General features: G+C 39.3%; 2 protein-coding genes and 1 long non-coding RNA gene across 3 annotated transcripts in view; 1 reads left to right on the top strand and 2 right to left on the bottom strand.

Moving 5' to 3' along the window:
* LOC147173347 (uncharacterized) overlaps nt 1-25,909 on the top strand; it is a 52,536-nt gene extending 26,627 nt beyond the window's left edge. Inside the window, exons 3-4 of the long non-coding RNA XR_015094763.1 lie at nt 20,211-20,276; nt 25,803-25,909. This is a non-coding gene — a long non-coding RNA (uncharacterized LOC147173347). The remainder of the gene's footprint in view (nt 1-20,210; nt 20,277-25,802) is intronic.
* On the bottom strand, nt 10,326-16,736 carry dmrt2a (doublesex and mab-3 related transcription factor 2a). The gene is made up of 4 exons (XM_086075017.1): nt 16,592-16,736; nt 15,182-15,587; nt 14,059-14,161; nt 10,326-11,949 (listed from the first exon to the last, which is right to left on the bottom strand). Exons 2-4 carry the CDS (start codon nt 15,572-15,574, stop codon nt 10,946-10,948), a joined length of 1,500 nt encoding a protein of 499 aa, XP_085931143.1. The 5' UTR covers nt 15,575-15,587; nt 16,592-16,736; the 3' UTR covers nt 10,326-10,945.
* Nucleotides 21,681-24,828, bottom strand: dmrt3a (doublesex and mab-3 related transcription factor 3a). The gene is made up of 2 exons (XM_086075018.1): nt 24,441-24,828; nt 21,681-22,676 (listed from the first exon to the last, which is right to left on the bottom strand). Exons 1-2 carry the CDS (start codon nt 24,826-24,828, stop codon nt 21,724-21,726), a joined length of 1,341 nt encoding a protein of 446 aa, XP_085931144.1. The 3' UTR covers nt 21,681-21,723.
* Nucleotides 25,910-27,542: the final 1,633 nt, after the last annotated feature.

The raw sequence follows: 27,542 nt of genomic DNA, 5'->3' as shown, positions 1-27,542 counted from the left end.
GCAAATTTTAATCCCAAAAGGAAAATTCCGTTTATCGCAAGCAAATGTTTAGTTTTATTGATGTATAAAAAATAAATTAAATAATGTCTTTATTTCACCCTAACTTCTATTCAGTCATAGATGCTCAAAAGACTTCAAGGGTTTGAATGTTCTGTTTTTGTTTTTTTGTTTCATTTTATCCAAAGTAAAACAGATAGAAAGATGGCATGCAAGCGATCGAAGATGAAGAAAATACATAAAAATAAGAGACATAAAAATTAAATCCATACGTGGAAAAGTTTTTGCCGTGCAGGCCCTTCTCCAAGGTCCGAGCCACTGCCAAGGTCTTCTTCTTCTTCCTTTTTTCTTCTGAAAATGACTTCACAGTCCATGATGATGATGATGATGATGATGATGATGATGATGATTGGCATCATATGTGCAATACGCTTCCTCACGAATAACGTCAAGATCAGGACATTGTTAATTATGAGCTTTATTACTTGCAGACAGGAGACGCAACCTGCGAGACAAAAGATGACTTATTAGAATCATCAATGCAGTCATTCAAAAAGCTGCCACACATGGAAAAGACACACATTAACGCACACACACATGCACTCACTCACACACACTATCGGAACGAGGCCGAGGTCGGTGGGAAAAAGCAAACTGTCGGGCCAAAAGGTTGCAGCCCTGGGACGGCGCGTAGCTTAAATCTTGTGTGACATTTATGTGGGCGCGTGTGAATGCGCTTTTTCCAAAAGTCTTTTCACTCCACTTTCTCCTCTGCCTTTGCTTCAATTTTCCATTTTTTAAAAAGGAAACAAAGCAATAAAAACATATCAGCAACTAGATAACGCTCAGTTGTCTCAGTATATATATATATTTTCAAGCCGTTTTGCTTAAAATGTAGTTTTGTGTCAGCTACGCATTGGTATGTAGCTTAGCAAGTGCTGCTACCGGCACAGGTAGATATGACAGGCCCCTTTTGAGCTACGCCTTCAGCGACTCCAAGCTAGGAAGGTCAAAGTCGTCAGCGCATTTCATGTGTCAAACCAACTCAAACGAAAATGTCCTTGTTTTTGTCTTGATGTGGAAGTAATGTGGACAAAATGTTCATCGCTTGATATAATTTTAAAAAAAAGAGAATCATGATATATTGACAATTGATTCATCTTGTTTGAGACCTAGCTATGTAGCGATATCTATCTTTCTATTAATAGTAGTCTAGCTATCGTCAAAATATGCTAACAATCAGCCTGTCTCTACTGTCGCTGGCTAGGTTGTGGCCTAGCTGTGTAGCTAAATGTAGCAATAGCTTCCTTGCTATACTACATGCTAGCTAGCTAGTTTGCGAGCCAAAATTGATTCATTCATTGTATACCCAATAAGCTAGTTGGAGACCTAGGTATTTAGCAATATCTATGTTTCTATCAAATGTAGTCTAGCTATCTTTAAAATATGCTAACAATCAGCCTATCTTGTGGCCTAGCTGTGTAGCTAAATGTAGCGATAGCTTCCTTGCTATACTACATGTTAGCTTCCTAGCTTGCCAGGTACACAGAGTGTCATTAATTGACAATTATCATATATATATATGTTTTTTTACTTGTTAAGACACTCAAATTAGCCAACGCTAACCTGCGCTAACTCCGTAGCAGACACAAACTTTTTAAATGACAAATTGCGGCGCTATCAAACGTTTATGAGTGCAACTTTCCGTGAGCACAATATGGCGGCCGTGGAGCGCAGCTGGACGTGTCATCAACCAGCAAAGGTTGTGTTGGGTCGGACTGAGCCCTCGTCAGAAACTCATGAGGTCCTTTACAAGGTCCTTGGCCCCCCGAAGACCACCCAGACGCGAGGCTATCAGGTCTTAAGGACCTGGTTCACTTCTTTTTTTTTTCTTTTTCTTTTTTTTATACAGGAGGTGACGCTCCTCAAAGTGCTACGTCTATAGCATGCTCAGTCAAAAAAATCTTGGGCAATGGACACATGATATGAATAATGCAATCATTCCTCTCGCCAGTCCTTTATGATATCTGCCATGTTGCACAATAGAAATAAAACGAATGACTACAAATATGGCACAGCGTCGGGGAAAAAAAAGTCTATGGCACACATGGGCACATCCACGGTCCCATTTATGTGTTATAGGATTCATGTGGTCACTCATCTCGCTAGCTATTCATGATATTCACTACTTTACACAGTTGAAATAAACAGAATCCACAGAGTGTTAAGAATCAAGCAAGGACATATGGGGCCATATGAGGAATGCGATCGCTCCTCTTGACAATTATTTATGATAGCCACCACTGGTAAGAACAGTAGAAATAAGCTTAACCTATGGAAACACTTGTGCTCATTTAGCGCGACGCACGCTTTGCTTTCCTCATCACTTGGTCGGAAGCGTCTGGCCACATCATCGTCATTTATGACATTATTCTTGGCCCGCTCCAATTCATACCACAACATATCCTGATGGGATGTAAAAACGGCTCGAATTAGGCCCATTAAAAGCACTAACGCTAAAAGAATGTGCACTTTTCTTAAATGGAGACTTTTACGATTTCCTTTGATTTTTTTTATTTTATTCCGGTTCGCAACGGACCGTGGTTCCCTGCTCGATACCCGCCTTGCTAAATCTTCTTTTTTTTCCTTTTTTTTTTTACGTTCAAATGCGCCAGGGTCCGCTTACACGTGTCAACGCCGCCGGCCGGGAGTAGCTTCCCCGGCTCGTCAAGATTTTTTTTTTCCCGACAGGTTTAAAGAGCACACATGTTTGTCTGGCTTTCCCATCATGCACCCCATTGCCATGGCAACACACGAATGTTAGAACTTGGTGCAAATCATAAAAGTGACACTGTGTTAGGGATTAGCGTTTGACTGCAGTTCCTCGGTTTGAGGATCTCTGTGAATGTTTTGAACGCCTATTTCCATGCCAAATGGTTTTTTTAAGGTTGTCCTGTATTTTTTTAAATAAATCTAATTTAAATAATCGAATTTACATATATATATTTAATACTTTGAAAAAAATTCAAATGTGGTATATTATAGTGAAATTATTGATTTTATTTTTTATTTTTCATAGATGAACAATCAAATGTCTAAATAAAAGCTTAGCCTCAAGTTTTTTTTGTTTTTTTTTAACAAATTATTGCTTTATTAAAATTTTAACAAACTGGTTAGAATATTTTTAGAGATTTATTTGTCATATATATCAGACAAATGTCATACTTCACCAACCCAATACAAATTAAATTAAACCCATAATTCCTTTAATCAATGAAAACAAATATTTAGATTTTGAAAGAATACATTTTAATAAATTATGAAGTATTTTTTCATTATATAATATAATAATATATATAATATATAATAATATAGTATAGTCAAATAGCATGCTTTACCACAGTTTTGTTTAAAGTTAGAATCAAATTTCTCATTAAATATTTTAATGCACAATATGTTCATGTTTTAATAAGTAATACGTTTCAAAGTACATCATTGAAATGTCTTTTTTTATTTGTCATAATATTACAGTCAAATTTGGCCAAGGTTGGCCTGTATTATTATATATTTTTTAATAAACCTAAGTAAATATACAGGTTTTAAAAATTATAATATCTGTTAACTTCATTGCACACGTCGTCTACTGTGTGCCCTTGAGCAGTGTGCAATCCCGGTGATGATGATGATGATGATGAAGATGATGATGATGTATTGAAAGAGTCCATGACTTCAGAGGTGGTATCCTCCTGTGTCGTGCAGTCCCCCCATAAAACACTTTCATGTCTTTATGGTGGGGTTATTCTACAGGTGGAGTCAAATATATTTGACCCCCAAATGCCCCCCCCCCCCTCGTCCTCAGACAGAGGATGGGGGGGGCTGACTCGCATGCTTTGCTGACATCGACACCTGTCCTCAATAGCAGGATTCTTTGGTTGTGACACCCGCAACTAAATTCTTCTTTCTTTCGATTGTTTTCATAGACAGGCGGAGTTAGAAAGATATTTTTGTGCCGTTGTGGGAGTAAACACAGAAAACATAAAATTTGGTAGACATGTCTATCATAAGTTGTCATTCGAAACATGGCTGCCATTTTACTTCTAATTAGCATAAACATTTGATCAGAATTAATTTTTTTGTCCTTGTAAATTCAAAGTAAAACTATTCTTGGATTAGCATTTATTTGAGTTTGCCTCATCTTTTGGAATTAAAATAAAAAAAGTTTATGTGTGAGTGTGCACACTTCAAACAGGCCAAGGGCCAACTGTGTTAAAACACAGTGTGTTGATGTAACAACACACACATTAGCACAGACGTTGTTGCCAAAACAGGCGCAAAGTTGCACAGTGGCAACAGGTTGTTTTTCAGGCAGCACCAAGGTTAAAACCCGCAGGGCTCGCCAGCAAAAAGCCACATGATTGTCACGTTGAAAATAGTTTTGCTTTCCGATTGCCATGCCCGAAAAGAGAACAGGAAGTCTGCCATTTTGGTTTGAAGCCACCATTTTTGGGTCACCATCTTCATGCCGACATTTCAACACAACACTTTCTTCTTCTTTTTTTATTCTGTCTCTGAAGAAAGTTTCACTTAGGAACATGAAATTTGGTAGACGTGTCGATCATGAGTAAAGACACAAAAAAGTCTCAAAAAGTCCAAAAAGGCACAGGAAGTCTACCAATTTGGTTTAAAGTTGCCATTTTAAAGTCATTTTATGCCACATTTCAAAAGGAAAACTCTAGTCTTTGAAAATTCAGCCCCTCAAGCCACTTTCACTTAGCAACATGGAATTTGGTAGATATATATATCATGAGTAAAGCCACAAAAAAGTCTCAAGAAGTCATGCCCGAAAAGGCACAGGAAGTCTACCAATTTGTTTTAAAGTCGCCATTTCAGAGCCATTTTGCGTCCATGTCAACATTTAAACGCAAAACTCCAGTCTGTGAAAATTCAGCCCCTGAAGTCACTTTCACTTAGCAACACGAAACTCGGCAGACATGTCTATTATAAGTAGAGCCACAAAAAAGTCTCAAGAAGCCATGCCGGAAAAGGCACAGTCTGCCATTTTGGTTTGAAGCAGCCATATTAGGCCATTTTCAGCCAATAATTAAAAATTAACCATTATAGAGATGTATTTATGTATTTATTTATTTATTTTTACAATTGCTACTAACATTTTAAGTGCATATAGTAAACAGATGATTAACACAAAATGGCAAGGACTTTGAGCTTTTGTCATTGAATGTGGGTGGAGTACAATGATGAAGTCTAAAGTTCAGAACGAAATTTCAGCTTTGAAGACTGAATATGAAATTTGATAGGCATCTGTATCATAATAAGCAGGCGCACAATTTTTGGGGTAAAACTACATTTTCGCCATTTCAAGGATTCCTTCAAATGTTAAAACCTCCTAGAGATTTTTTTTTCCCGATTACTACCAGATTTAAACCACATATACTAAACAGACGGGCCACACTAAATTGAAAGAAATTTGAGTTTCATTTCCCTCACTCAAAAATATGAGATCAGTCCAATATCAAATTAAAGTAACTTAAACATAGGTCAATTAAATTAAAATATCCAACCGTGTCCTGAGATAGCAAAAAAAAAGAAAAAAGAAGCTAAATTTAGCTGGTATGTTTGTAGACATTTACATAGACTCTTCCAGGCCTATGCAAACGTTGGCCCCTCAAGTTTTAACTTTAGCAGATTGGCTGTTTACTCTAGTTAGCGTCAGCCAGGTGCAGCGGTCATTTATCAGCGCGTTAGTAAAATTACAGCTCACGCTGCGGCGGTCGGTGCGGTTAGGCAGCGGCAGCTGCGACTTGTCACGTCGTGACGGCCTCTAAAAAAAAAAAAAAAACAGTCGTGAATCATGAGCAAAAGACAACAAACCGGGCAAGAATAACACAGAGTGTGACAATGCGTCGACAATGCAAGGCTATTTTCTTTGGGGGTCACAATGTGACACAAAGCCTTTTTTCCATAGCATTTACATGAAGGTTTAGACTGGCAAATTTGCTACAAAATGGCAGGTGGGCGGGCCACTGAAGAAAATCACACAAAAACACACACAGAATGAGGAGTTGGTTGAGCTGTCAACACTGTTTTAACAACAATGTGTTTTTGCGCATTGTCATGACAGGTCACGTTTCCTTACATAGAATGATGCCAAGTAAAATGGACGCCAGTATCAACGATACTCAGACACGTGCGCAGAAATCTTTGGGTAGTAAACAGATCAAAAGTACAACATTAAAAATAATTTGCAAACAAAGTATGCTAATGCTAACATGCTGAGCTTGCACGGTTTTCAAATGGTTAAATCTAAATGTTAGTTTCATGCTACTCTAGCTAGTAGCGTAACAAATAACTTGTCATATTAATGCTAGCAGAAAATGCTACTTGTCAATGCTAAGTACCATTTGGCCTGCAAATGTGATGGCCTTAAGCCATGCTAGCCTAACATACGCTTAGTTAGCTTAGCTTGTGCTCCTGCTATGTGGTAAAGTTGTTTAGTAGTTTACGATAAAGAGGAAGAAAAGATGCCATTTGAGTTTATCACCTACATTCCTGCTGTTGTTGGCTGCAAAACAGTTGAAGACATTTAAAAGCAAAGTAAAGAAATGCTTAATAAAATTACTAAAAAAGAATGGACAGTGCAAGAAGGCAATTTTGGGAAAAACATTTTTTTTAATGCTTTGAAAGACCTTAAACATAAGTATTACTTTATGATAATGCAATCAATAACCCTATTAACAAAAGCTGTTGAGGAATCCTACAATGGATATAAAAAGTCTACACACCCCTCTTCACATGGCTTGTGTGCACTACTGATTAACAAAGGGCAAAATTAAACAAGTTTAGCGGGAATTGAGGATAGTATTTTCCCAATTTTTTGAATTTTGAATAATGTCAGGCAAAGGCCACTTTTCTGCCGGAGCACCACTAGGGCTCGACTAAAAACAGCCAGTAAGATGAACATTTGACCTCCGTTTTCAAGTTTTCATCTCCTAGCTTGTAATCAGTACGCCAAAAATATCCCTTGGTTTTAAGGAAACGGTTCCGTTCACATTGGGTACAGACAGCAACTAAAAGTCAAAACGTAAAAGTACAAAAACAACAAAACAGCGCGTGACGAGCAAAACGTTTACTGTTTAATCAAATCCCAATTTCCCAAAATAGGTTCCTCCAGGTGTCCGAGCAGACATCCGTCCTGCCGTGGTGGTCACGCCAGCAGCTGGCGGCAGTACGCTACAATCCTCGCCACGATGCCCCACACTCACTACACTATTTTGACTGGAGAAGCTAATGGAGCGTGATGTATTTTGCATTCACAACCAACAGGCATGAAGTTCTCGCCGTGCTTTTTAATGACCACCAGTATCACCGCCACCAGTTTTCAAGACATGAGCCGTCGATCGGTGATTTTTTATTTTTTGATTTTTGCAAGCGAAAACTTGATATAAAAATTTAAGATGGCGGCAATGTCGGATAGTAGTTGTCACTACTCTCAGTAAAACAAAGACGTCTATTTACCACAACCGCAAAGCTAACGTAGTATAGCTCATGCTAATGTAGGCAATTAACTGCCATTGACGGATATAGACGTCAAAAATACATTTGAACTATTTCTATTAGTTTAAAAAATTTTCCACTTTTGCTAACAAGAATATGAAAACCTAAAAAAATATTCTAAATTGAGAACAGCTTAATCGTTAGTTAACTAGTGAAGTCATGTGATTAATTACAATAAAAAAATGTAATCGCCTGACGGGCCTAATTAAAAAAATAAAAATAAGGAACATTTAATCGTAATTGATCGCATGATAATTTAATATCTGTTATAAATGTATAAATTTTCATTAAAAAATTAATGAAATGAAAAAAAATGTTAAACTAATAGAAATACTTTACATTTTTGACGTCTATAGTCGTCAATGGCAGTGAATGAGTTAAAAGCAGATATGCTATTATAGTGATAGTGTAAGCCTAAACTATAGGACCAAAACGTTTATGTATAATAAATTTGATATTGATTATTGTAATGCATATTAATTTATTCCTTGTTGATTTAAAAATACCTGCTAAGAAAACCTCGAAAAAATGATCGCTTTTCAAATCTCAATTTTGGCGGAAGAAAATCGTAATTAGATTATTTTTCTAAACTGCTCAGCCGTAGCAGAGAGAACCACAGTATTGCTACTTTCTCCCACCCTTAAATCGATATCGTGGTCGTATCAATGCTGTGCTGTAATGTAATGCATCTTTAGCAATGGCGCATTAGCATGCGGTCAGGTTGTAGCGAGCGCTTCAGTTGGGTGACATTTAACACGACAAAATCAGCCGCGGCGGCAGCGGCGACGATGTGTCAACGACAAGCACACTTGTGACCTTTTGCCTCGTTTTCTCTTGGAAACAAGAGACGCCAAAGACTAAATTCCCAGGCCACTTTTCCTCGCGTGTGTGTTTGTCTGCCCTGCCGCCATCCCAGCATGAAGGAAAAGTCGGTGACGTCTCGAAATGGCAAACGACACCTGTGTGCATACAAACAAAATGCTACTGTGTGAACGGCAAGTGTAGATAAGGTGAAGGTGTGTGTGTTTGTGTGTGTGTGTGTGTCCAACTCGCTCCCTTGCTGACACGCTCAATCTCACACCCTGTGACGACGCGGTTTTAAGGATCTCAGCAGATCGTTATCAGTGGCCGTTTAGTGCACACAAACGCTGTGGCCTTGTGTGACACACACACACCCACATGGTGTGTTTACACAACAACACGCGTGCTAAAACGGGAATGATCTTGTCTTTGAAAACTTCACGTACAAATGTTGTTTAAATGTCCTCCATTCACAAAGGGCTGGTTGCAAAAGATACGATGTAGTATGCATGCCAGGCCACTAGTTGGCGATGTTATGTACTCCTAAATTAGAAAGAAGAGCCATAATAATTGTGCCACATATGTTATTGTGATTCTTATATACTGCTCAATGGCACACTTGGTAATATGCATTGTCCAGTAACCAGGAGGTTGCGGGTTCCACTTTTCCATCTAAATGAATGGAGGGTACTTTCAAATAACACATTTCCATATAAATTTCAAGTTCAAGTGTTCTTTTTATTCATTTATCTTTCAACTACAATCAATACTTTGTCATTTTCACATAATTTATCTTTCAATTTATTGCATAAGCATTCAGCTTAGCATTCAGCTATTAGCATTCAGCTTAGCATTCAGCTATTAGCATTCAGCTATTAGCATTCAGCTTTCAGCATTCCCACGCAATTTCTGCAGAAATTGCACTTAGTCTCGTTGTAATTAAAGATGATACTATTAAACGCAGAATAGCATAGATCATCTGAGCATGACTTAATTTAGTGTTTGTCAAAAAAAAAATTACTCCAGGAATTCTCATTCAAGGCCACTCCCATTTTTTATTTTTTAACTACCCGAGAGGTTGGGCTATTTTTCTTTCAAATATATTGAATTGATTTCCATATACTTTAATGACCAACATGGGTTGGTTTTATCTTTTACAGTTTTCATCAGGTTTTAATAGGGACTGAGTGATGGCGATGCCGATATTTGGCAGAATAAAATTTTCATAACCAATTAATCAATTGAATAATTAAAAGATATTGAATCAATGAAATTGCTTCATTTTTTGTCAATTAATTGCAATAAATAATAATATATGAATCACAGGCAGAACATTTGACCGTTTTACAATACTTTGTGCTTTAGTTTTGTTTAACTTTAAAACAAAGTGAAACATCTGCCAAAAAAAATTTAAAGATTTTTTTGGGAGGGGGGGTGTTGAATGTCATCATCTTTGTTTTATGTTTCAATGTGTTTAATTAATGTGCAAAGAAATCTGCAAAAACTTCCTATTTTTTCCAATTTTTAAATCTAATATTGGCCAATTAAATCAAATAAATTAATCAGGCAGGCACTAGTTTTTACTCTAAAATATTTCTGACACACACTCTTTTTATAAGTCATTAGAGTTATTTTTATTTTATTTTTCTTGGGGATTAAGTCGTCAAACTTTTTCACCATGCTCGCCCACTTTGACAAAGGCAATGAAGAATAATAATAATCCAATTCCTCGCAATCTAGCAAAAGTAAATTTTTGAAGGAAAACTAGAAATGGCCAAAATGACCCTAAAATGGCAGCTCCAAACCAAAATGGCAGACTATCTGTGTCTGAGTATGGCTTCGTGAGACTTTTTTTTTTTGTGGGTCTACTCATGATACATATGTTTACCAATTTCCATGTTGCTAAGTGAAACTAGCTTCAGGGGCAGAATTTTCAAATATCGAAGTTTCTTATTTAAATACGGAAAATGGACACAATGACAAAATGGCTGCTTCAAATCAAAAATGTCAGACATGGGCATGAACTGTGAGACATTTTAGGCAAAATCTTATCAAGTTTATTGACATGAGGAACTTGTTTAAATACTTTTGACAATTGAGTAAATCCGCGTGCACAAGCAGAAACAATATACACTGTACAAAGATATTATGACATAAAATGTTCTTTTTGGACCCAAACACCATATTTACATACAGTGACTCACCTATTCGCAGTTTGCCATTCTCAAATTTACCTACTTGTGTTTTTTGTGCTCTTTCTATAGAATTACCACAAGATGGCGGTAAAGCCTTGGCTAATAGGAAAGTAGTCATTTGTTTCAAGGGCGTATATTGAACTGATGTCTCGATCAAGAGATCAACTAGCGTATCATGGGAAATTTCCGATTTCACTTCCGTCAAAATATTGTATTTATGACAAATAAGTACAATTAAACGCTCTTCCACTAGATGGCAGAATTAAATATGCACTTGTTTCCAGGTTGTAGCCTTAAAAAAAATGCAAAACGTATGAAGTGGCGTACGAGCGTGTTTTAAATATTTGCAGCAACCCGCGAGGTTTGACTGTTTTTCGTTTTCAATGAAACGCTCGACTCATGGCGGGTCTTTTCAAAATGGCCTCCACAGAGAAGGACAGAGACTCGCCGGCGGCCATCTTGGTCCCTCCCGGCTTGGTCAGAAAGTCTTTGGCGCACCTGTCGGCGATTTTTCCCACCTGCGCGTCCTTCCCGGAGTTTTCCCTGAGCTTGCGCGCCGCCTCCTGCAGGAGCTCCTTACAGTACGGCGCCCCCCGGAGTTCCGCCATCGCCCCGCCGCCGCCGCCGCCGCCCTTGTCGCCCAGCGAGTGCTGGATGAGCGAGTGGAAGGTGGAGTTGACTTTGAGCGAGAACTTGGCGGCATCCTTGGCCGGGAAGGCTTGTCCGAAGCTCCTCTTTGCCGGGTAGAAGGCAGAGTTCTCTCTCGTGGTAGATTTTGCCGCCGCCCTCAGCGGGTCTTGGGGGTCCTGCAGCGAGGCGGCTCGCGAGCCCTCGCCGTCGGCCGCGTCCTGCTCCGCCGGCTGTCTCTCGGCAGGCGCGGTCTTGGGCTCCCACGCCGCGCCGCCGGGCTTCATGTTTTGCACCGCCGTGGCGTTGAAGAGGCACTGGCGGTAGAGCAGGGCGTCGCCCAGGTTGGCGGCACCGCGGGGCCACACCACGAAGCCCCCTCGCGGGTAGTGCCGGTACGCGGCGGCCACGCTCACGTTGGACGAGACCAGCTCCGCGTTGTTGGCGGCCGCCGGGTACGGCATGGGCACGTCCAAACAGGCGGGGCCCAGGCACATGTCCTTTGGCGGGGGCTCGGGCGAGTACGCCGACTTGTAGGCGTTGTAGTCGACGGCGTGGTGCGCCATGTTGTTGGGGAAGAGCAGCGGCGAGGCCGGACCGTTCTCCAGAAGCTCGCGCTCCTTGTACTCGCGCTCCAGCATGATGCTCTCCAGCTCCTTGTCGGCAAATGCTCGCCTCTTGCGCATGCGGTCGCTCAGGGGCGGAGGCAGGGACGGGTTCGAGGCCAGGAAGGGATCCGACGACACCGGGCGGAAACCTGACCATTGGGGGGGGGGGGGGGGACAGGAAACTTTATTTGGGATGCGGCAAGTATATTGATATGTTCATGTGTAAGATCATCACAGTTCTATTTTTGCTTTCAGGCATCAATTCTTGAGACTTTTTTTTGATGTTTTACTCATAAAAGACACGTCTACCAAATGTCATGTTGCTCAGTGAAATGAACTTGTGGAATTGAATTATAGAGTAAATAAATAAATCCAAAATGGCAGCTTCTTGCCAAAATGTCTCTTCCGACTTTGCTTCCTGGGACTTTTTTGTGGGTCTACTAATGATAGAAATGTCCACCAAATTTTTAACAAATTGGCTTTTGTGGCTGGATTTATAAAAAAAAGAAATTCCAGATGGTGCCCCAGAGTCCATTTTTGGCCAAAATGGCAGCTTCAAACCAAAATGTATTTTCCGACATTGCTTCCTGAGACTTTTTCGTTGTTCTACTCATAATAGACACGTCTACCAAATGTCATGTTGCTCAGTGAAATTAACTTGTGGAATTTAATTATAGAGTAAATAAATAAATCCAAAATGGCAGCTTTTTGCCAAAATGTCTTTTCAGACTTTTGTGGGTCATCTAATGATACACATGTCCACCAAATTCTCAAGGAATTGGCTTCTGTGGCTGGATTATCGAGATGGTGCCCCAGAGTCCATTTTTTGGCCAAAATGGCAGCTTCAAACCAAAATGTCTCTTCCGATTTTGCTTCCTGGGACTTTTTTGTGGGTCTGCTAATGATAGAAATGTCCACCAAATTTTTAACAAATTGGCTTTTGTGGCTGGATTTAAAAAAAAAAAAGAAATTCCAGATGGTGCCCCAGAGTCCATTTTTGGCCAAAATGGCAGCTTCAAACCAAAATGTATTTTCCGACATTGCTTCCTGAGACTTTTTTTGTTGTTTTACTCATAATAGACACGTCTACCAAATTTCATGTTGCTCAGTGAAATTAACTTGTGGAATTGAATTATAGAATAAATAAATAAATCCAAACGGTGCTACCGAGTTCTTCTTGCCCAAAATGTCTTCGCTTCCTGAGACTTTTTTTGTGGGTCATCTAATGATAGACACGCCTACCAAAAATCATGTTGTGAAGCTCACTTTGGAGCTGAATTTCTTTTTCATTCCAGGAGGCCACAAAAAACATTAAAAATATATTTATTGAATATCGATGTTGCCACAATCTGTTCACCTGTTGCCCATCAAACATACCCTTTTAAAAAAAAAATAATAATAATCTGCCTCTATTGCCAGTTCCACTTTGGAATTTGGTAGACGTGTCTATCACGCAGACTAGAGACAGCAAAAAAGTCTCAAGAAGTGATGTCCAATAGTGATGCTTTGTAGAGGCCATGTTGGCGATTTTTAGGGTTATTTTCAAATACGAATTTAGAGATTTTGTCCAATTGCTATCAAATTTGAACGATTTGACGATTTGATTTTTAATCTGAACATTTTCTTACACTCAAAAAACTAATGGGTTAAAAAAAATGGAACAAATCAGCTTTTTGGGTTATTTACTTCACAAGTTGTTTTGTGGGTAATTTGTTTGACCCAACTTTTTGGGTGAAGTTGGTCTGTCCATTTTTGACCACATTTTGTTACTTTTAACCCAACAGTTTTTCATGTGTCAGAAAATGTTCAATTGAAAAATAAAAAAGGGTCTAAAAGTGGATGTTTTTGGAAAGCTCATCAAATCGTTATTTCTGACCCAACGTTTCTTAGTGTGTTAAAACAGTTGGGTCAAAAATAACCCAATAAGTCAAAAGAGGCCAACAAGTTCGGGTAAAATGTAATGAATAGTAACCCAATTCTTGAGTTGTTTACATTTTGCCTTAAACAAATAAGTCCAAATGTTGAGTCTTTCCTTTTTTAACCCAATTTGACAACATGCTGCCCATAAATACCGCAACAGATGCATCCAAAGCGCGAAATGACCATTTGTTAAATTAGGACAACAGAAAACTCAACACCCTTTAAAACGAATATTAGATTGTAAATAATGATATATATACAACAGCTGCTTTCATATGAACTCTTTTTAAAGCCCAAAAGAGGATTGTTGAAATCATCGCTTTTGTTTTGTCTTTTACCTTCGAGGATGCTTTTGGCCAGCAGAGTTGATGGACGAACATGTCTCTGATAGATGGGCCTCCTCTCGGCTGGAATTTGTTTCCCAGACAGGCCTTTTTTGTCCTGATGGATAAAAAAAAAAAAAAAAAAAACATGAAGTCATCTGTAAATAAAATACATTTGTCTCAGATCACGTCACAGCTGCCATTAGATATCTTTTCGTCTCACAAACGCGCCTCAATTGAAACCACGTTTCATCGCTGATTCTGAATGCAAAAAAATAAAAATAAAATACAAAAAGTACATGTCGATTTAAACATGTATCATATCTGAAATACTGCCGACATGTCACACGTATCACAATCCTGTTGGAAATAGATTGGCCACGTTAAAACCAAAAAAGACAACATTTTGCTATTGATTTTCTCTAAGGCTCTTATTAAATTCTATCTGATTAACGCTTACTAAATCACATTAAACTAAAATTTCATCAAACAACCACATTTTCACTGTGAAATGAATCCGACAATATGTATGATTTAAAAATAACAACACAATAAAAAAAATAAAAAGCTAAAGGGAAATCCTCAAATATTATATCAATCATATAATAATCAGTCTTATTTTTTTAGGACAAAAAACTTTGAGGCCAAATTTTTTTGCAGGGAATATCAGCAAAATAGAAGAACAGAATAAATTATAATGACATTGTTGCAGTCTATGAGTTTGCCAAACTCTTGAAAATACAGCAAATAAATTGACATATTAAAAAAAATATGCAAAATAAATTGCACTAAATCATGGTGCAAATGTATACACTTTATTTTAGAAGTTTGTCATAATAATAACGTCTACATAAATGTTTAAAGTAAACAATTACACCTAAAATGAGAATCACTTTTTATTCCTACTTAATTAAACAAATGTAAATGTATCATTTTTCAAAACATTTGAGCAACATGATGGATGGATGGATAGATTTTCTAATGCTGAATGAACTATACGCCAACAAATCAGTTACACATTTACCAACGTATCTGTACTTCTACTCGAGTATTTTTTGTCCCGCGCCTCTGATTCGAACAAGCACGGCATCAATTCCGGGTCCGAACGACCGCGAAGGAATTCCCTCGCTGCGCTCACCTCGGTGGCTTGCTGCCTCCGTAGCGCCACCTGCGCCGCCATGACCCGCTGCCTCTCCACCACCAGCAGGCAGTTGGCGCACTGGCAGTCCCTCCAGCGGCAGAAGCGCTTGTGGCCCTTCAGGCAGGACACCACGCCGTGGTTGCGGCACCGCGCGCACTTGGGCGTGCGGCTCAACTTGCGCTGCAGCTCGCCGGAGCGCAGGCCTCCGGGGCCCGGCTTGGGGGCCGGCAGGGCGTCCCCGCCGCCGCCGCCGCCGACCGGCTCGTGCCGGTGCGGGTGCGGGTGCGATTGCGGTTGCTGCAGGTTGTCCTCCTCCGTCCGCTCGCTCGCCTCGTCCGCTTCCGGTTCCACGCTCTCCACGTCGATCTCGAACTCGCAACCTTCGGTCATGTTTGCAAGCGCCCTGAGTAAATCGGAGGGACTTTTTTTTAGTACTTGGTTAATGGATAGTCATTTAAGATTAACGTTTAAAGCACTGACTTGGAACTATATGGTCATATTTATCCATTTGAAGTATAGGCTATATATATATTTATTTCGTCTGGAATTCGCACGTTTTGTTTTTCATTTACTGCACTCATATAGTCTGGATTATAATTCAGCACTTTGACAAATATATATAGTTTTTTATATTTTCATTTTGGTTAACGTTTTTTCTTTTTTTTTGCAGAAATGACAGGAAAATACAATACAATTCAGAATATAGCCTATTTTAACTTCTATTGGCCTGTTTATTAGATAGATAGATAGATAGATAGATAGATAGATAGATAGATAGATAGATAGATAGATAGATAGATAGATAGATAGATAGATAGATAGATAGATAGATAGATAGATAGATAGATAGATAGATAGATAGACAAAGTATATGGCATTATTATTATTTTTCAGTCTGTCTTGTTATGATACATAATATGCACTGGCATCAGTAATAGATATTTAGTCAATTCTCATATTTTTCTTCATTTTGAAAAAAAAAAGTTAAGTCACAAATTATGATGCAGACTTCACGAATAAACTTTTTTTTTTTAAGTGATGTCAAACTTTTTAAACCAGACATGTGAATTATTCATACACAATGTTTAAAATGCACATTTTTAATCAAGACATTAGAGTAAAAACAAAAATATGTTTTTAACTATTCATATCTGCAGGATTCTAATCCAGACTATATGGATAAATAATGAAAAAGTTATTTTAAGAGTTTTTACTATAAAGTCCAGAAAATATTCATAAATGGCCTACACGAAAACTAAAAACTGAGCATCCAAGATAGACTAAAATGTCTTAAATTATTCAAAAAATAATTAAAATATAACAACATTCATACATGCACTGATTACTTTTGACATGGATGATTGATTAGTGGCGATACTGACGTAAAGAATGAAAATAAACGTTTACCTCCACGAGTGGACTTTCCCTCCACTCCAAGTGTTTTCCAGCCTGCTGGAAAGCAGCGATCACTTAATTAGCCGTTAATTGGCTGTCTGGTTGTCTGTCCGTGTGTTGTTTTTTTTCTGTCTGTGTCTGTTTGTGTGTGTGCCGACTGAGCCAAGTTTCCTCGTGCGGCGCCAGCTCACCGCAACTCTTCTCACTAGCCACGCCCCCTCTCCTCTGAGTGGCTGCCTCTTGAACCAAATAGGGAAAAAATCTGACCAATAGGGAGTCTCCTTGTTTCCGGAGACGTCAAATCTGCTCGGTGAACCTCAACTAGTGTTTCCAGTAAACATATTTTATAAATAAAGTTCAGTTGAGATTTTTTTAAATATACATTTTATGTTTTAAAATAACATAATCATAGTTTCTCACTTTCATGTATTTTAATGAATGTATAGTTTTTTTTGTGAATAATAATAATAATGATAACATTACTGTAACAACAAGATTTGCCCATGTTGACTCAAATTTAGCGCTAATTCACATTCGTTTCTACAATGCATTTTATATATATAGTGATGTCATCAAAATGTGTAACGACTGTGTAATATCTAAGATGTATATGTCATTGTTATCTGTATTTATGTATTTTATTTTATTTAAAATATTTTATTCATTTGTTATTTTTTCATTTGTTATTTTGTTGTTTTATCATAAAATAATTTTTGGTGCTTTACTCGGTTGTCTTTTATAGTAATTAATTATCATTGATTTTGTTTATTTCCACTTTAAAAAAAGAAGCACGCATATTATTTTGCATTGTTTTAAGTATGTATATACAATATATATTATTAGCAAATATGTATATTAAATAACCCTGAATTAAAAAAAAAAAAAGTATAATAACAATGTAACAACTGCGTAATAACCCTCAATCTATAAAAACGCTGATGATTACAGCCTGGTGTTCTCTGGGGTCCTAACTCTTCCTCCATGTGTGGAGAAAGGGAGGGTTGAGTGTGTTTTTTTGGGTGGCGGGGAGGATGAAGACCTGCAGGTGCAGCTTGACTCTCCACTTGGTCTCTTAATTTACGACGGGGGTTACAAGTGGCCACCCCACGCTGCAGTTTCCAAGCTAGGAATGCTTTGATCCGATGATTCCAGGCCACGGCTCAAGTCGGAGGGATGAGCTCGTCACCAGAGTCCGGACACCTCCAGGTGTAACGTGTTCTCTGTGGTTCATTAAGGACCCCCGGGGATGATACTTTGAAGGAATTCCTGGCATCTTTTTTTTTTTTGGTACAAAAAAAAAGTTACACCGGGAAATGTGGGACAGCCTGTAGACCATGAAGGTCTTCCAGAGGTCCTCGTGCGGGGTCTCAATTTCGTTGAGAGAGGGAGTCCTGGATTCTCAATAAAACTCCGCCTGTGAGTCCCCCGTGAGGGCAAAGCCACGTTTTGACCGTTTTTATTAGAGAACATGCTACTGATGTGAAGGCCTCTGCCAGGGTTTCATGGACTTTTTCCAGCTACAGGCCCATCTTAAAAATAGAGATCTGTCATGTTTTGGTTATGTGGGGGTTAGGGTTTTTGTTTGTTATGGGTGTTCTTGTGTTCTGTGGTTGGTGTTTTTTTTTGTCTTGTGTTCCTGGTTCCTGGTCCCTTATTATGTCTAACCACGTTCACCTGTGTGTGTCTTCCCTTCCCTTCTCATTAGTGTTGGTGTATTTAGTCTGTTGTGTTTGTCCAGTCGGGGTGGGTGCATAGTCTATATTATGTGTGGAAGTTCGTGCGTAAGTCTTTGTCACCGCCAAGTAGCCTTCGCCAACGCCAAGTCATTGTCACGGCTAGCCAAGTCGTCATTGTTACAGCTAACCAAGTCATCATCGTCACAGCCAAGTCAAGGCAAATCAGGTCCTGTCACGTCACGCTCGTTCCAGTCATGGCGACCAGTCTACTCACGTCCTGCCCAGTCATGACGACTAGTCCACTTACGTCCAGTCGTGGCGACCAGTCCACCCACGTCCTGTCCAGTCGTGGCGACCTGTCTACTCACGTCCTGTCCAGTCGTGGCGATTAGTCTACTCACGTCCCATCCATTTGTGGCGACCAGTCTACTCACGTCCCGTCCAGTCGTGGTGACCAGTCTACTCACGTCCCGTCCAGTCGTGGCGACCAGTCTACTCATGTCCTGTCCAGTCGTGGCGACCTGTCCACTCATGTCCTGTCTAGTCGTGGTGACCTGTCTACTCACGTCCCGTCCATTCATGGCGACCAGTCTACTCACATCTCATCCAATCGTGGCGACCAGTCTACTCACGTCCTGTCCAGTCGTGGCGACCAGTCTACCCGCGCCCCGTCCAGTCGTGGCGACCAGTCTACTCGTGTCCTGTCTAGTCGTGGCGACCTGTCTACTCACGTCCCGTCCAGTCGTGGCGACCTGTCCACTCACGTCCTGTCCAGTCGTGGCGACCAGTCGACTCACATCCTGTCCAGTAATGGTGACAGTCCACTCAAGTCTGCATATCTAAGTCTAAGAAATGGTTCATTGGCGCTTGAAGGAGTTCCAGGTCAGGTTAAAGAAGATTTGGGGATTCTCATGGTGGTTCAAATGAGTCTTTGACGGGTTTATTGACTCTTGTGGTGCAGTGTTGTTGAATGGGTCTTGAACCTTTTCTAAGTTCCGGACGTCTCTGAGAATCGGGAACAGGTCTAAGAAACGTGGTATTTTTGACAATATGAAGTCCCACAAAAGTTTCATTTGCATGTCGGACTGCAAATGTTGCAAATGTTCGTAACCTGTGAAGACACACACCGAGGTGAAATGGCACTTAATCACATGTGGCGTTGCTGATTGAAAGAGCAGCATCTCGTTGGAAGTGTCCCGCTGAGAAGGAGGAGGAGGTGCACAGAGGAGCACTGTTATGCTAATTAGCCTGTGATGGACCCACAACACATGCTCTTAAGGACATAAGCAGACGTCTCAAGTACTTTGACACCTCCACCCTGACCTAGCACCAGTTAAAGCACAACATTCAACAAAAATCAGCTTTGAACACTTCAATCTGTTGTTGATTTTATGTTTGTTGTTTGTTTTATTGTTTGTATTTGTTGTTTATTTTGTGTGTTTAAGAAAACAGTATTCATTCCACTGGGCCCTTCAGCGTTACCTGTTTGTGATGTATTTTTAAATATCCATTCTAGGGGTGGGGGGGTGGGGGGATATAAATAAAAGTTGTATCGTTATAAACTCTCAAAAGATTGAAAAAAAGTTTCATGTTCAGCTTTTGTTGTAAGTGAGCTCTTATAATAATAATGAAAAACGTCAAATGTCATGTTAATGTGTAAGCACTAGATGTCAGACTAAAGCAAGTAAACAACTCATATGTACTGGCTATGGAGTCATTGGACACATGCGGTGTAAACATTTCACCAGCAGATGGCAGCATTTGTCATCTTATTTGAATGGAAGAACACCAGCCATGCTCAATGTCGCCTGACCTGTGGAATGCGTTCAAAATATTCAAATATGACAATCATGAAAAATACACTATATATTAACAATAATAATGACGATGATAATGATACGAATGATAACAATGATATAGTCTTGTATTCTATAAGCCTTTTTTGTTTTTTTAAGATGGCGATGCCTTGTCTGAGCTGTAATGGCGCCGCCTTGTGGACAAGAAGACCACGTCGGCTGGAGGTGAGTCACGTGCCAAAACATTTTATAAAATATTTTATACAATTTTTTATTTATCAGCGCAACCAGGGGTGCCACATAGGACCTCGCACTTCCTAATCAGATGTATGACAAAAGTGCCATTTTAAAAAAGGACAAAATATGTGCGTATGATTGTTTTGATATTGAACAAATGTACAGACGAGGATCTTATATATTAAGACACTGTACCGGGGTATATCACTATTAATCATTGTTTTTGAAGGACACAAATTTAGTTATTCCAGATGAACGGTCAACTGTTTAATTTTTTTTATTTTTTATGGCTCTTTGTTTACTTTTGATCGATGTTGTAGTGGCAACTTAGGTTGCAATCTTTCATGGCTGATAAGCAAAGTAAGCAAATGGGTTTGTGTTTAAATTCGATGAATTTATAATCTGCTTCTGAAAGACTTTTTTTTTTTTTAAATTTACGAATTTGGTCCCGCTTCTTCACCACTATGTCTTCTTCTCTGGTGGAGAAGTACAGTCTCGGACTTGGAGGTGTTCTCATCTGCCATCTAGTGGCGAACATAAATTAAAAATGCTTTGCGACAGTAAACATTTTTAGTAGAGCTGTCAAACGACACCATTTTTTAATCAGATTAATCACATTTTATGTGTTTTGTTTTGACATTTTTTTTAATTGTTTTTATTGTTTTTATTTTTTTTTCCTAAAAGAGCTCAGTATTGTTCATTCGGTAATGAATGAAAAAAAAAACTTTTTTTTTTGTTGACATTTTGTGTTTTGTTTTGACATTTAATGTTATGAGGAAGTCTTCAAAAAATTTTGATGCACCGCACACGCTCATCCTCTTCTTTTTCTAATCAATGAATTACTTGCATAATTTAAAATGGGGACAAAATGACCCCAATATTTTGACATGAGCAAATATTCTAAATGTGATATGCAAACATTTATAAAATGCTTTACTTTAATGCATGTTATGATTTTTATTGCTCAAACAAATCTGTGTTGCCTTAAACGTAGCCATCCGCTGCCGTGCTAAAGGATCATCTATGATCAAAATTAATAGTGCGATTAATCTGCATTAGTTCATGATTAATGCGATATTTTTTGTGATTAATTAATCAATTAACGCTTTTGCTTTGACAGCACTCATTTTTAGTTTTAAAAATCAATTGAGGGCCATTTGTTTTTAATTGTGGGTTTTTAGCTTTGAATTTTGATGTTTAAATAGTGTACAAAATGGAGGTCGTGGCTGTACAAAATGGAGGTCGTAGCTGGGCCGTGCGAAAGCAACATTTGACACAGTTTACATTTCCAGTGTTTTGTTTATTATTCACACGCAACACATGCTCACAATCATGACAACATGCTGACAGGAAGTAGACGTCGAGCTTCGTACATTCACAAATGGCGCTCACTTCATTGTTTGTCGGGTCCAGTCCAAACAAAGCAAAAAGCATTCTAGCCGGACGAGTTCACGATCCGCGAGTCGGCAGAATCCGAGCGTTCCTCATAATCCTCGTCGGGCGAGTACAAACCCGCCTTGGCCCCGCAGACCTCGCCCTCCTGGATGCTGACGCGGGGTTCGTCACTGACTCTGGGGTGGTGCTGGTGTAAGAGCGAGGCCCCCCGGAAGACGGAGCCCCCCGAGGCCGGGCCAAAGGGCGACACGTATTGGGCGGCGGCGGCGGAACGGAGCTGGTACTGCTGCTGCAGGGCCATGGTGTTCCACAGGGTCACGTCGTTGGGCATCAAGGCGCCGCCCGGGCCCCGGGTCAGGGAGTTGCGCAGCACTAGCGGGTAGCGCGGATGCTGCAGCGGGACCCCCAAGGCGCCCACTGAGGGCGACTCGGACGTGAAGCGTAGAGAGTCCGGCACCCTGAAGGCGGAGCCCACTGACCACTTGGCGGAGGACGTCACCGGGTGGTAGGAGCCCAGGCCGTGCTCGAAAGGGTGCCCGCCCGGCGGAAGCACCAGGGGGTCCGGGTGGGAGTCCGGGTGCGGGTGCGCGCCGCCGTCCGGGCCCCGGCTGGACAGCAGCACCTCGATTGCGCCCACCAGGTCACCACCGCAGCCCCGGAGGATGAGATCCAGAACAGGCGCCTTGTGGCCCGGAAAGATCTTCTTGAGGACCTCCAGGGGGGGCCGGTTGGCTCTGAGGTTGAAGGGCAGGTTGACGGAGCCGGCCAGACCCTCGATCAGCACCCCCCGGGCCCCGGGACTGGCGGGGCTCTTCTGAGGACTCTCGGCAGCTTTGGCCTCCTTCTCCCCCGGGTGGCCGTCAGGGGGGTCCGGGGTGTAACAGGAGTTTGGTTTGGAACCTTCTGGGGAGCTCACCTGATCTTGGTCCCGTTCACCGGGGCTTCCCCCGGTCTCGGCACCGGACATGTCCCCACCGCCGTCCTCTGGACCTTCTGCAAAGCAGGAAGCAACACTTTTTTTTTTTTAACAACTCGCATTACAAGCTTTTATAGATGTTGTTGTTGTTGTTGTTTTGTGACATGCACATTTTATGATGAACCCTGTGAAGTCTGCCTAGCAACAAGTGACCACACAATCTTTACCAAAATTGGGTGGGGAGGAAGTAGAATTTTAGGTATACTGCTGATATATGTGTTGCGAATAAGAAATCACAAATTATTGGTTTTGGATGAAAGTTTTCTGCATGGTGAAAACAAATTAGAATTGAATTAATAAAATGCGCATTAGACAATAAAAACGTTTTTTGTATACGACAATGCATTTGTTTTTACATGAACTTATTATGTTGATTTTCGTGTAACAATGTATTTTTAGACATTTTTGACATTAGATGTTTCATATATTTTTGACCTAAGAATGCTATTTATTTTATGTGAATAATAATTGTAATATATTTTCCATATAACGTTCCTTTCACAGAATTGTTTCTACACGCCAACAATATGTTTCTGTGCTTATTTGCATTGACTAAATGTTCTTCTTGAATCCTGGCAGATACATAAAAAAACGTTTAAATCACGTGTCTTAATGGCAATTTATGTTGATATAAGTTTGTCCTCTGCTCAACGTGCCGATTGTGTCAAAACATCAACTGTTGCCGAGCAACATTTTATCTCAAGATGCGAGAAATATGAAAACAACTCTATCGGTTTTTCACTATCTGTTGGATTGCAATCGTTTTGAATCCTCTTCGATGCGCAAAACAACAACAACAAAAACGTCAAGCATTTAACAATTAATATGTATTTTTTTCACGGTATCCGGAGCATCCAAGTACTTTTTTTTTTAACGTTTTGTATACATGTTAATAAAAGAAGTGAGCAATAAAATGTGCAATTGAAATCCTGTAGGACTGAGAGATTTTATTTGTATTTGAAAATGAACATTTCGATAGGCCTTGTGCCTTTTAAAGCCGAGTGTGACATAAAAACAATGAATAAATAAAAACAACAACAACATGACATAGACTCATATAATCCAGGTCACCTTTTATTTCATTTATTTATTTATTTTACATTGTTTAACGTAACGAATAAATTAAGTTAACGTATATAGGCCTATTTCACATTTACGTTTATCCCACAATGGCAATTACAGACAATTTTTGCATGTACCTATGTGTTTTTTTTAAGATGATGAAATACACTAAATGTCCATCCTCACCCTCCTAAAATATATTTTACTTTAACTAATGTAAAATATTTGTTTGGTTACGTTTTTTTTTGTGTGTAGAAAATACATTACAACTTACATATTACAATGACAATTAAATATCGTTTTAAATGATGTGCTTTAGACGTGAAATACAGTTTCGTCTTGTTTGTATGTGTTTAGAATAATATGCATGACATCATCAACGTAATTTGTATATGCTTTTTATAACAAGAAATGCAGAATTTAGTCCACGTTTCTTCAACCAATTTTTAAAACTATTTGTTAATTTTAAAAATGTTACAAGAATCCTAAAATCAATCCGTTTTTGTTTTGTTAGAAGAAACACATTGAAACGTGTTCAAATGCACATCCAAAAGCTATATTTTTCTTTCTTTAATCTAAAATGTCTTTTCAGTGCTCATCGGTATGATGAAAGGCGCCTGCACTAAAAAAAATGACTTGTTACTCAAAAGAAGCAAAAGTGACCTGAATAAATCCGAAAGAAGTCTTTCCAAAGTGTTGACATGCAATTGCGTCCTCACCTCGCCCTTCCTCCGCGCTCCTCCACCTGGCTTCGGGTTCGCCGGTGGCCGCCGCCGCCGCCGCCGCCGCCGCCACCGCCGCCGGCGCCGCCCCCCCCTCGGCGGGCACGACCCTGAGGGCCTCCGGGATGAGGCTGTCCAGGCTCTCGTTGGCCTGCTGCCGGCGCAAGGCCACCTGGGCGGCCATGACGCGCTGCCTCTCGATGATGAGGATGCACTTGTCGCACGCGCAGTCCTTGAAGCGGCAGTACCTCTTGTGGCCCTTGAGCCACGACAGCACGCCGTGGTTGCGGCAGCGCGCGCACTTGGGCGTCCGCTGGAGGGGCGCGCGCGGCGGCTGCGACACCGGCGCGCCCACGTACAAGTACGGAGAGCCGTAGCCGTTCATCGCCCCGCCGGTTGCCCGACTGGATTTGGAAGGTGTCGCTTGCTTGTCACGCGCTCAAGGTGAGAGGGACCAGAGTGAGGGGACCGGGTGGCGCGGTCGTGGTGGGGTGGGGTGGGGTGGGGTTCGGGGGGCGACTGATAACGCACGCCCACTCGGCCACCCGACTGTCAATCAAAACGTGCACGTGACCTTTACGTCTTTTTTTTTTTTTTGAAACACCTCAATGAAAATGTGTTGTTTTTGTCTCGTGTAAACCATTTTTTTAGCACTTTTTTTTTTTTTTGCATTCCCAACTATCCAAAACAGCAACAACTTATTCCAGGAAATGTGCAAAAAAAAAATTTTTTTTTATATGACCCCTATTAGTAAAAAACACACACCAAAAAAGGAATTAGGTCACAAGTGAACATAAAAAAAAAATTCCGTCATAATATTTGATTGTTATTATGTTTGGTTATTTTATGTATATTTCAATTAGTGAGAAATTCAAAAAAAATCTAACCAATTCATTAATTACATTAAATCAATTAATCTATTAAAAAATATAAAATACATATGGTAAGGGGTGGATTAGGGCCTGACCAATATTGTTTTTTGTTTTTTCCCTACGCCAATGCAGATTCCATTATTTGGCAGGATACAATTCCAATAACTGATGAATAAAAAATCTAATAATCATAAAATAACATTTTTTGGTCACTTATGATATGAAATACATGCAGAAAGTTTGACTGTTTTAGGATAGATGTTTAAATGTCATTATCTTTGTCTTATGTTGTAATATGTCAATGCATGTTTTTAAGAAAATCAGCAAAAATTTGCAAAGGTATTTTTGTTCTTTTTAATAATTTTGAAATTATTATAGCCGATGAATCTGTCAGGCCCAATTATTAATATTATTATGTACAGCATTATGAGCTGGTGCGGCCTTTTACATTCCAGTCTATATCTGTTTTTTTTGTTTCCCCCCGCAGGTTGGTTAGTTGAGAATCGTTTCTCATTTACAAAGACGACCTGGCCAAGAAGCAGCAGCATCTGATGTTTTATTTGGTTTGAGAATAGCATCAAATTCCCCATAAGGTAAGGACATTATTTATATATCTTATTTCTTTGTCACGTTAAAATATATAACTGGGAGTATATTAAAAAAAAAAAAAAGTGGAGAGCGTTTTATTATTCATAAAAAAAAAAACCTGTATTAAAAAATCCCCAAACTCCTTTTAATGGGGTTTAATGTGGATGACGTCATGCATTATTCACTCGTAAATTAGAAGAGAGGGGTGAAAAGTTTAAAAATCCTCGACCCCTATCTCTATTAGAAATGTACACATTCTCTCTGGCCTTCCACTGCAGGCCGCCATTAAGCAGGTTGGAAACACTTAAGTTGTCATTCACACCATCTTGCTCCCCAGCAAATAATCGGCTATTAAACTCCACCAAATAAACAAGCAATTCAATTGGAAATCATCTGCAACTTTTACAACTTGTCCGTTTTTCATGCATGGCTGTGAATGGAGAAGTGAGTGGGATCTTAATGGAAGCGGGCAGTTTATTCAAGCACAAAATGGGATGATGCATCGTTGCTGGGCAGCCAATCAAGTGGGGCCATTAAGCTTTTAATTGGAAAATGGCCCAGCACCTTTTCAAGGTGACGAGACGGGTCTGGATGCTCACTTCCGGACTTTCTGACCTGTCAGGCAAGGCGGCCACGCTGGCGCTATAGGAAAAATGTACATATGAGAGGAAGGGATGATTTCATTCTGCATTCAGGAAAACAAAAAGTTCATTCTACTGTTTAATAAAAGGGCTAATATTTACCAAAAACGAATACAATTATTTTTAGTATTTTATAATGTGGTTTAGTATTTATTCAATGTGGATGATTTATTGAACAAATAGATGAAATGTGGATTTCAATATATATATATATATATATATATATATATATATATATATATATATATATATATATATATATATATATATATATATATATATATATATATATATATATATATATATATATATATATCAAACCTTCTATCAATCAATTATTTAAAAAATTATGTGGAAAATATTAAATAGATGTCACACTGCAGTATTAAATGTGGTTGATTCGTTGAAAACATATAATTAAATATTTGGAATATTTTTTTTACCACATATTTTTTTTAAATCTCCAAGGAAATAAAATATATAAGGAAAAAAATATGAATACTGTACCTTTTTTTTTTTACCACTACTGTTAAAAGGAGATGAATTGCTGAAAAAATATGAAAAATAATTTAGAATAATAGATATTATTTGGAATATTTTTGATGTATAGTTTATAAACATTCAAATAAGCCAAATTGAAAAATATAAATAATATTTTCAGTAAAATAAAGAATAATAAAACTTTCGATTTAGTTGACATGTTTTTACAATATTACACTTAAGTTTACTGTCAAGAATAAAATAAAAAAAATTAAGACAATTACATGTGCATTTAAAACATCCACATAACTTTACCTCAGGAACATCCACTTAGCCGAATGCTAACAGACAATGCAAAATGCCATAGACAGGCTAGCAAATAGCATCAGTGTGACGGTTTCATAACCCTCATTTATTTGAACATATTTTAAACTTTGCATTACTTAAAAGGTTGCGTTCCTGGTGGTTTGACCCTGAAACGCGTTCGAGGGCTTTGGGGATCCCAACAAAATGGAGGT

This window comes from Leptonotus elevatus, chromosome 5 (genome assembly GCF_054856555.1).
Source record: "Leptonotus elevatus isolate MCC_2025b chromosome 5, RoL_Lele_1.0, whole genome shotgun sequence".
In the NCBI taxonomy this organism is placed as follows: Eukaryota; Metazoa; Chordata; class Actinopteri; order Syngnathiformes; family Syngnathidae; genus Leptonotus; species Leptonotus elevatus.
Note: the sequence above shows the minus strand (reverse complement) of the source record. Positions and strands in the feature narration are given on the sequence as shown.

Coding starts and splice junctions, on each gene's coding strand:
- dmrt2a (XM_086075017.1), bottom strand. CDS start 15,574: ATGACCGAAGGTTGCGAGTTCGAGATCGACGTGGAGAGCGTGGAACCG. Junction 14,162..15,181: donor GGAGGCAGCAAGCCACCGAG/GTGAGCGCAGCG, acceptor TTTATCCATCAG/GACAAAAAAGGCCTGTCTGG. Junction 11,950..14,058: donor GGCCAAAAGCATCCTCGAAG/GTAAAAGACAAA, acceptor CCCAATGGTCAG/GTTTCCGCCCGGTGTCGTCG.
- dmrt3a (XM_086075018.1), bottom strand. CDS start 24,828: ATGAACGGCTACGGCTCTCCGTACTTGTACGTGGGCGCGCCGGTGTCG. Junction 22,677..24,440: donor GAGCGCGGAGGAAGGGCGAG/GTGAGGACGCAA, acceptor CCTGCTTTGCAG/AAGGTCCAGAGGACGGCGGT.